Genomic DNA, 9764 nt, shown 5'->3' with positions numbered 1-9764 from the left:
TTGCAAAAGATTTTACTTTTTATTCTCATAATTGATGTTATAACCTTCAGAGAAAGTGAGCATCCTAAATGTACAGAAACCTTCGGTGTTACAGTCACGCTTTCTCAGTTACACCTTTTAACATAATCTAAATATGAAGCAGCAACCAGCAAACATCATTGTCTGTAATGTGTTTACTACTCAGAATTATCAAAGCGATCAATAATTAGAAATGTATATTTTGCATTGTATGAGCTGTGAAGTGTCAACAACCCTCTAGTCTTGCTATTAGTGTTCGAATTACTATTCCATCCATCCATCTTCGCTTGATACCTCAAACACTCTACCAAGAAGTTTCTGGTTACAATAATGAAGGTAAATCCAAACAGATATTTATAAGACCACAGACTGTTTTGAGGGCAGGGGTAAAATACGACCACGCTCAACCAAACGTAGCATTAGCTGATCTGCCTCCTCAACTTTTCCTACCCGAACCAGTCTCTTGCTAAGCTTCTCACACATCTTAACATCAGGTATCAGATCCCGGTTAAACGTCCGACAAGCCACTTTATACGCTGATAGAGGTACACCTTTCTTAAGATACCCTTCCATAAGTACATAGCATGTCTTAGCATCAGATGTCGAAGCTGTCCTCAGAACTTTACCCAAAATTTTGTCTGCCTCCTCAAGCTTTCCCAAACCACAAAGCTTCTCAATGACTTGATTAACTGTCCTGCATTTCTGCCGCAGTAGCATCTTCTCCAGTACGAGATCATCAACCTTTCCCATTTGGCAGTATCGATGGATGACAGTCCTGTATGTGACAGGGGTGGGATCTATGCCCTTATGAAGCATCTTGTTCATGAGTTTCGTTGCTTCTTCTATTCTACCTTTCTTTCCCAGTGCATCAACTAAAGTGGTATATGTGAAGACATCTGCGTGTTTGTTGATCAGGTAAATGTCATCGAGCACGGAAAGGGGGTTGGAAAATAACAACATAGATTTACTGTATCTAACTATGCTTGTTGCTTTATTCTGAAATTAGTTCTGCTTTTGTGTTAAACTTATAGAACAAGAAGTTCAGGTTTTCTTCATTGTACAGCTTATTTCGGCATTTAAGTTTGCCGTAAGCATATCCAGTGATATCAGAGAAAACACAGAGCTCATCAAAGGATGATTGGACAGAGAAATGGTTTAGTTAAAAAGAAATAGATAAATATAAAAAATCGTTTGTGGTTCATCTGCACGTTGAGTTCATGGTTGTATATAGATTTTAAAAACTCTTAACGGAAACAACCTAAAACACATAGAAATTCATGAGTTAAATATTACTAAATAGAAAGATAAAATGAAGAATATTCCATTGAAAAACTATAAGTTTGGATTTATCCATTTTTTTTTGTCATCAACATCAACATATTCATATAGACTCTGAATATTAAACCGGATGCTCTTCATTCATATGAACGACGAAAGATGGCTGTTGTCTCACACTGCGTGCTAAGGTATCCGCCTTTGTGTTTTGCATTCTTGGTACATGAATGATTTTCGAGTTCGTAAAGCTTTCTTCCAGGTATTTGATATCTTCTAAATAACTTGCAAAAACTGACAATTTTTCTGGTGTCGACACTATCTACCATTCTATTATAATGTTTCTAAATATACAAACATTATTTAAAATTAAAAGGTATATCAACCACAGTAGAAAGGCAAACCCACTATCCTTGACTGCTATCAAACCCCCTATTTCTTGTAGTGATGTAGGTGAAAGATGAAAAAGCTGAATAAGAATCAGATCATCTTCTAGCTCTCACCCTCTCTCGTTGTTTCATTTTCTCCAAAATACAAAATATAAAACCTATAATAACAATACATAAATACATATATATATATATAAAGATATACATCTAAGCTAATAGTTCACAACAAAATTATATAAAATCTAAATATAAATTATATAAAAGCAGGAGGAGACTTTGGATAATGACGAAGAAGAGTTCTTTACAAATAAAATGAACATCATATCTACTAACCAGTGCCAAATAGTTTTGTCACTCACTAGAAAGCTTTATTAGATTACATTTCTTAAAGAAACGATATCACTGACAAGATGATGTCATTTTTGGTTTGCTTTTTTGTTACCATGGACATGGCCATGACCAAAGCCTAACACGCCTTGTTGCGTAGTATTAGTGGATGTGTGTTTTTTTTATCTCAAACTTACTTTAAACATATATACAATTATACGAAATAATTCTTAGCTTGAAGCTTTATTTTAAGTTGCCTATGAGTTTGTTAAAGTTAATCTGATAGAGAAACCAATGTAAAGAGAAATATGTACAAAAATACTATAAGTGATATAAAAATAACAATGTGTTTATAGTAAAATTTCTGAAATTCTTGGTAACATCTTCTCTATTAAAAGAGAACTACCATTTTTATCTACTATTTAAAAATCTACTAGGATCATTTCATTAATCATATAATATGACATAATAATTAATAAGAATATTAATAATAAATTAATTTTAACTATAGATTTGAATTTTATCTTCAGTTATAACAAAATTTGTTGAGAAAAATCTAACAAAATCCTACTAAATTTTTAAATAATTTTTATTAAATATTACATTAATTAATTTCGTAATTAAGTAATATAATGCTTTCATTTAAATAAATTATCATCTACCACTAAAACGGGTTCAAATTTGTTAATCATGTCAGATTTTTTTATACAAATGAAGTTATTAACATATGTTAAAAATTTATTTCTACAGCTATATATTTTCAAAAATCATATGTTAAAGAATATTTTTTATTTGATTATTTCAAATTATGAAAACTCGAAAACGTAATAAAAAAGGTAAAATGTATAAAACAAACCCCTATATTAATAAAGTAATAAGAAACCTAAACAATAAAATTAAAGAGTTATAAAATACATAGCACTAATATATAAATTGTATATTTAAATTTATATAATAATATCAAAATTAAATATTTATAAAATGAAAATATATCCGCACGGTGTGCGCGATAAACTCTAGTTTAATAGTTAAATGACACACTAGCATATATGGTTTGTTAAGAAGATAAATTATTAGCTAATCCATTTTTATTACATATACACATTTGCCAAATACCAATCTTTTGAATGAACTGAATTGTAGGTACATGGAACAGATGTTGAGAAGAGTGGGAGTCCATGAAATACAAGATACGCTTGATGGCATTTTCTGAAATTAGTCTTGCTGATTCTAGCAAGCTTGTCTATAGTTGTAGTAAACAACAATATTGAGATGTAATGATCAACATCTGAGTTTACTCAGAGTAGCTGTTATAGTAAAGTTTATGGTTTACTATTTTAGAAAGCAAAATTTATGGTTTACTATTTTAGAAAGCAAAGATATGTTCATATTGCATAACTACAAGAAAATTTAAATTATAGTGATGTGAAAACAAGAGGCAAGCGTTCGATTCACTTTCGTAAAACTAAGATTTGCAAAAGAGAATTTACCCACACAGAATTAACTTCGGCTGAGAGGTTGTGGAAAACTAAGATCCACGAGTTTCTTACATAATTTTTAACCAAATCATTTTTCAACAAAAATTTCAGAAAACCACCGTCTCCATACTAAAGAGTTTCTTACATAATTTGATTTACGCATAGCAGAGTCAAAATCATATAAGACAAAATAATTAGATAATAAAAATAAGCTCGGGTTCAGTGGTACAATTCGAAAGAAACCTTATCAATGTCAATCGGCCTGCAAAATCAATAGAAAAAGTTACTTTGTTATCAAGAAAAAAAAAGAATCAATAACAAGAGCAAATTCATGGATCGGAGAGAGGGGGGGTTTACCTGCGAGATCTGACCTTGCCTGGCCCTCCACAAAGGTCACACCCATCAAAGTCATCAAACCCGAAGTATTCATCACTATCAGTAGCAATCATCACCTTAAGCTTTCTTCCTCCCATGTAACTTCCATTTAGTTTCAACGCCTTCTCTTTGCCATTTAAGAGATTAATGAAAGCAAATCTGTTATCAAGAAACGACACAATCTTTAGTTTATATGATAAGAATAAGATAAAACGAAACAAAAATAATTCAAAAAAAGGGAACAAGTGACAAACCCCAAGGGAACACAGGTACCACAGTGCATGGGAACAAAAACGCTTATTATCTTTCCACAAGAACCAAAAATGTTGCTCAATTCATTCTTGATTTCATCCCTAGGACGCAAATGTTGAAATCCCTTAACGAAAATGGTTTCATCATTATTTTCGTAGGCTTCTTCACATCCAAAACAGCAAGAATCTTCCTTCTTTTTTCTCTCTCTCTTGATAGACAAAAACAACAAGGACAAATAAAAATCTAACCTTTGCAGTTTTCCTTTTCTAACAATCAATGTAACTATGCAAGAGTTTCACAGAATATAACCTCAGTTTTCTTCTGCTTCTTCAAATTTGCTTTACTCTCCTTAAGTATCTTCTGCCTCTTCAGATTTGTTTTGCTACTGGAACACAGGTGCAGCACGGTCCTACTTAAGAGAGAGACTGAAAAAGAAAAAAAAAGCTCATAATCAACACAAAGCATTCAATCTAAAAAAAATAGTTTATCTTCTTATTTTTTACATGTCTTCTTATTCTTATTCGTCTGCTTCTTCAGATTTGTCTTCAGAGTAGGAGTTACTGGTTTTGCAATAGACATCGAGTCCTCTCGTTCATCAGCTGTATAACCAACAATAGGGCTAAATCAGAATCAAATCGAATGGAAAATAGGACAAGATAATGTTGATAACATAACAAGAAACTTCAAAGACAGGACAAGAGATCTAAGAATCGAATCAACCAATCGGATGATTCAACGGGATAATTAAATCGAATCAAAAATAAGGCTAAAACGTACAGCACATGATTCAACAGGATAATATTGATAACATAACAGAAACTTCAAAGACAAAACAAGACGTGATTCGACTTACCCGAGACATTCATTGAGAGGATGTTGATTTTTCTTTTCTGTTAGCAGCCCCGCCGAAGAAGACGTTTCGTGGAAGAGTTTTATGTAAGGTTGTAGGGTTTGCCTAACGGTCCCGTTTTTGTGTCTGCAAGCAAGGCTTCAAACACTTATAGTTATATCTATTCTATTAATTTAGAGTCTTATTTTTTATTTACGAATGTTGTTAGACCAATTCACTAGACATTTAATATATCTTATTTATTATTTAACATAATCAACTAAAAGTATAATATTTAAAGAAAATTAAAAAGAATTTTATTCCCCTACATATTTGCAAGTAGATTTTTGTAACCGATCTTAACCACAATTTCAAAAATAAGATATATTTAAATAGTAAATATATTTATTTTAAAAGTATATATTAGATTTACATAATCATAGGTATATATGTTCTTTATTTATTTTACAAATATATATATAAGTTTTTGCACCTAAGTATAATATAATATTTTGGGGTTTCATATGTTGTTTAAAATAGTAAATATTGCTATAAGAATAGTAAAATATATGAAATCTTGAAAAACATAATGTAAATCCTATTATATAAAGCTTGGTTCTTCAAAGTTGCTAATTAACATGATCGCGACATATGTCAATAATTTTTTTAAGATTGCGACATGTGTCAAAAATATGATTTTTTTTCTTAAGATTTAAAAGAGATTTAGAAAATAAAAGTTATCATTTTAAATATATCTTTTCACGATTTTTTAAAAATTTTGGAAAAGAACAATTACTATTACATAGTCTTTTACAATTATATATTGTTAAATCATTGGATATTAATTTTTACTTTTTTAATCCTAAACAAGTAAATAACTGTAAAAAGTTAGTTGAAAGTAATTTTTGGTTTAAAAAAATATAATTTTCGTTTTTAAAGATAAAAAAGAAATAAAATTGTAAAAGATAAATATTAACTAAAACAAAATCTAAAAAAACGAATTATAAAATCCTACAAGTACAAGATATTATTTAATAAAAATCAAAAAGTAAAACTAAATATAAAATAAGTGATATTTTTTTTTTAAACCTAAACAAAAGAAAATTGTAAAAGATTATATTGCTATTACATAGTCTTTTACAATTACATATTGTTAAAATTATTGGATAGTAATTTTTATATTTTTAAATCCTAAACAAGTAAATAATTGTAAAAATCTATTTGAAAGTAATTTTTTTTGTTTTCAAAAATACAAATTTCGTTTTTAAAGATAATAAAGAAAGAAAATTGTAAAAGAAAAATATAAACTAAAACAAATCTAGAAAAAAACGAATTAGAAATTCCTACAAGTACAAGAAATTATTTAATAAAAATCATTAAGTAAAACTAACTATAAAATAAGTAATATCTAAACTATTAAAACAAGAGTACAAATAAGGTTTGACCCTTATTTTTCCTAAATAATTACAATGTAATGCCACTGGTAGTAACTCTAAAACTTTACTAATTATTCATAGTACTCCACGGCATATTACACTAAGCAAGAAAAATCCCATTAACTTCTTACCCCCACTAACAAGCAAATCATAATTTAGTTAGACATAACATTAACTCAAAAATTAAATTTTTTCTATCGATATAGTACATAAGAAATCAAGTAAATATTCCTAAAATTATTGAACATCTTACTAACTTAACATAACTAACCCATAAATTTAAGCTATGATATTAATAACAATAATAAAGATATTTGCCGTTGTAATTTTTTATTATATTCCTATAATGTATATTATCCATTTGCAAGATATATTTTTTTGTCAACACAAGATATATATCTAACAAGAATAACTTATGTTAATCTATAACTTTGTTTTTTTTATCACCATAGAATACATTATTAAGTGATGAAAAATTACACTACTAAGTATTAATTAACAATAGGATGGGCAAAAAATCCGATCCGAACCGAACCAAACCAAACCGACCCATCCGAACCCAAATCGATCCAAACCAAACTTATAAAGTATATATCTAAATCATTTCGTTGAAGATTTTATCAATCCAAATGGTTTGGTTTTAAATTGAACCAAAAAACTGAAGTATTTTTAAATTAGATTAATTAAATATACTAATAATATTAAGATTTTATATATTTAATCATTTAACCTAAAAAATTAAATAAATTTATATTTTACTTCAAAATTAACAGAAAAACGCAACTAAAAATAAAATAAAAGAATATGAATCTCTTACATTAATATCACAATTGAAAAATTACCTATGATATTGATCTTAGGTTTAATGATAACAGCATCAAACTATTAGATTACATTTTCTACATGCTTATTGTAATGTTTGGCTTTATGTTTAAAAATGAAAAAAAAAATAATGATTTCGTGTCAAATGATGATTTGTTTATATTTTTGTAATTGGACTAGAAAAAAACTAAAAAATCAACACAAATGAACTAAACAAGCACAAACCAAACTAAACTAATTTGGATTGACTTTGTATAAAGTTTTCCTAGACCAAAATAAACCAAGCCGAATTCAGAATTAAACCGAAAAACCCATCCCTAATTAACATGGTTACATATATACAACTATATCAAGAAAATTGCTAACACAAAATTGACATTGCAAATGAATAACATCCGCACGGGTGCGCGGATCAAAGTCTAGTTTATCTTTTAAAAGCCTAAACAAAAGAAAATTTTAAAAGTATTACTATTATTTTACTATAAATAACAAAATTTCCTTTTTAAATTTCGTTCTTAAAGATAATAAAGAAAGAAAATTGTAAAAGAAAAATATTAATTAAAACAAATCTATAAAAAACGAATTAGAAAATCCTACAAGTACAAGAAATTATATAACAAAAATCATTAAGTAAAACTTACTATAAAAAAGTAATATTTATTTTTTAAAAGCCTAAAAAAAAGAAAATTTTTAAAAGTATTACTATTATTTTACCATAAATAACAAACTTTCCTTTTTATAGATAATTGTATGTTAGTAATTTATAAACCAACATATAGCTACAAATATTTCACAAATATATTTAGGTTTTAGCTTCCACATATTATTTTCAAAAATAAAATATTATTTACGAGAAAAATATTACCTAAGTATTTTCTTTAAATTTCTTGATACAACTCAATTTTTCTTATCATCTTATTACATTTTATGACGCTAACACAATTATTTTTCAATTATGATGTGTTGTCATATATAAGTATGTGTGAATATGAAAAATATGATACATATTTGTTTGTACGTATAAGACAAAATATAAAATTTGTTAAACAGAAAATTTTATTAAAAATAAATTAACTTTATAAAAAATTAAACTAAAACGAATTATAGTATCCTACCAATACAAGAAAACTTTTAATGAAAAATATTAAAGAAAACAATTATAAAATAAGTAAGTTTCCTTTTTTAAAAGTCTAAATAAAATAAAATTGTAAAAGAAATATTGTTTTTCTTATAAATAACTAAATTTCATTTTTCATAGGTAATTTTGTGTTTAGAAAATTATAAACCCAAAAAACTTCAAATATTTGACTCAATATGATTGTTACATGTATCTATTAAAAATTATATTGTTAATGTGTCAATAAAAACTTGCCTTATGTGAAAATAACATTTGTTTCCTAAAATCATAAATAAAATAGATTTGTAAAATAATTTTTCCTTTTTTAATCTTCACCAAATAAGATTTTTAAAAAATTTAAGATTGTGACATGTGTTAATCTATCTCATAATTAAAAATATATATACTAAGATATTAACAAAAACAAATTTTATTAAAAAGTAATGATAAATATTATTTAATAGTAACTTTCCTTTTTTTTAAATCCTAATAAAAATGTAATTGCAAAATATAATTTGATAATATTGTGACATGTGTTTGTATGTATAAGACAAAATATATAAATAATTTAACAGAATTTTTTCCATTAAAATAAAATAGTTGTATAAAAATATTAAAAAAACAAATTATCAAATAATTAGTTTCCCTTTTAAAAGTCTAAATAAAACAAAAATGTAAAAGTAATCTTATTTTTCTTATAATTAACTAACTTTACTTTTTAATAGTTTTGTGTTAAAAAAATATAAAACAAAATTAACTTCAAATATTCACATGATATGATTGTGACATGTGTCAACTAAAACAAATTAGATTGTGAATGTGTCAATAAAAACTGTAATTATGTGAAATAACTTCATCTTTTCCTAAAATCATAAATAAAAGAGATTTCTAAAAAAACAAAAAAAAACTAATCTTAACCATGATAGTAACAATTATTTGAAATTGTTTTTACATCTTGACGAGAGAGAATTGTAAAATTTTATTTAATAATAATTTTTCCTTAAAAAACTAATAATAAACATAATAGTAACAATTATTTAATTAACAAGAAAAATAGTAAAAATATTAATGATATTGAAAAAACGAATTTCAAAACTGGGAACTTAAAAAAAAAATATTAAATAGAAATAATTATTTGATAGAAATTTTATTTTTCTAAATCCTAGACAAAATATAATCATAAAAGTTTATATAATATTAATTTCCTTTTCTAACATCCTAAAAAAAACTGTAAAAAAGTATTTGATAGTTGTTTTTGTTTTTTTATAAGAAAATCCTAACCAAAAGAAATTTTTATCATATTTTTAAGTTTTAACCAAAAGAGAATTGTAAAATTTTATTTGATAATATTTTTAAGAGAGTATTTAATGACGAACATGATACTAAAAATTATTTAATTAACAAAAAAAATATAAAATTGGTATTAATACAAATTGTAAAAACAGTAAT

The 9764-nt window shown here is 26.1% G+C and overlaps 1 protein-coding gene across 1 annotated transcript; it reads right to left on the bottom strand.

The window, feature by feature from the left end:
* Positions 1 to 3556: 3556 nt before the first annotated feature.
* Positions 3557 to 6882, bottom strand: LOC103840414. Its single transcript, XM_009116922.3, has 6 exons — positions 4965 to 6882; positions 4615 to 4710; positions 4421 to 4536; positions 4114 to 4319; positions 3842 to 4018; positions 3557 to 3746 (listed from the first exon to the last, which is right to left on the bottom strand). Exons 1-6 carry the CDS (start codon positions 4975 to 4977, stop codon positions 3704 to 3706), a joined length of 651 nt encoding a protein of 216 aa, XP_009115170.1. The 5' UTR covers positions 4978 to 6882; the 3' UTR covers positions 3557 to 3703.
* Between the last annotated feature and the right edge of the window lie 2882 nt (positions 6883 to 9764).

Source organism: Brassica rapa, chromosome A09, assembly GCF_000309985.2.
Source record: "Brassica rapa cultivar Chiifu-401-42 chromosome A09, CAAS_Brap_v3.01, whole genome shotgun sequence".
In the NCBI taxonomy this organism is placed as follows: Eukaryota; Viridiplantae; Streptophyta; class Magnoliopsida; order Brassicales; family Brassicaceae; genus Brassica; species Brassica rapa.
The sequence above is the reverse complement of the archived record's forward strand: the minus strand, read 5'-3'. Positions and strand labels throughout refer to the sequence as shown.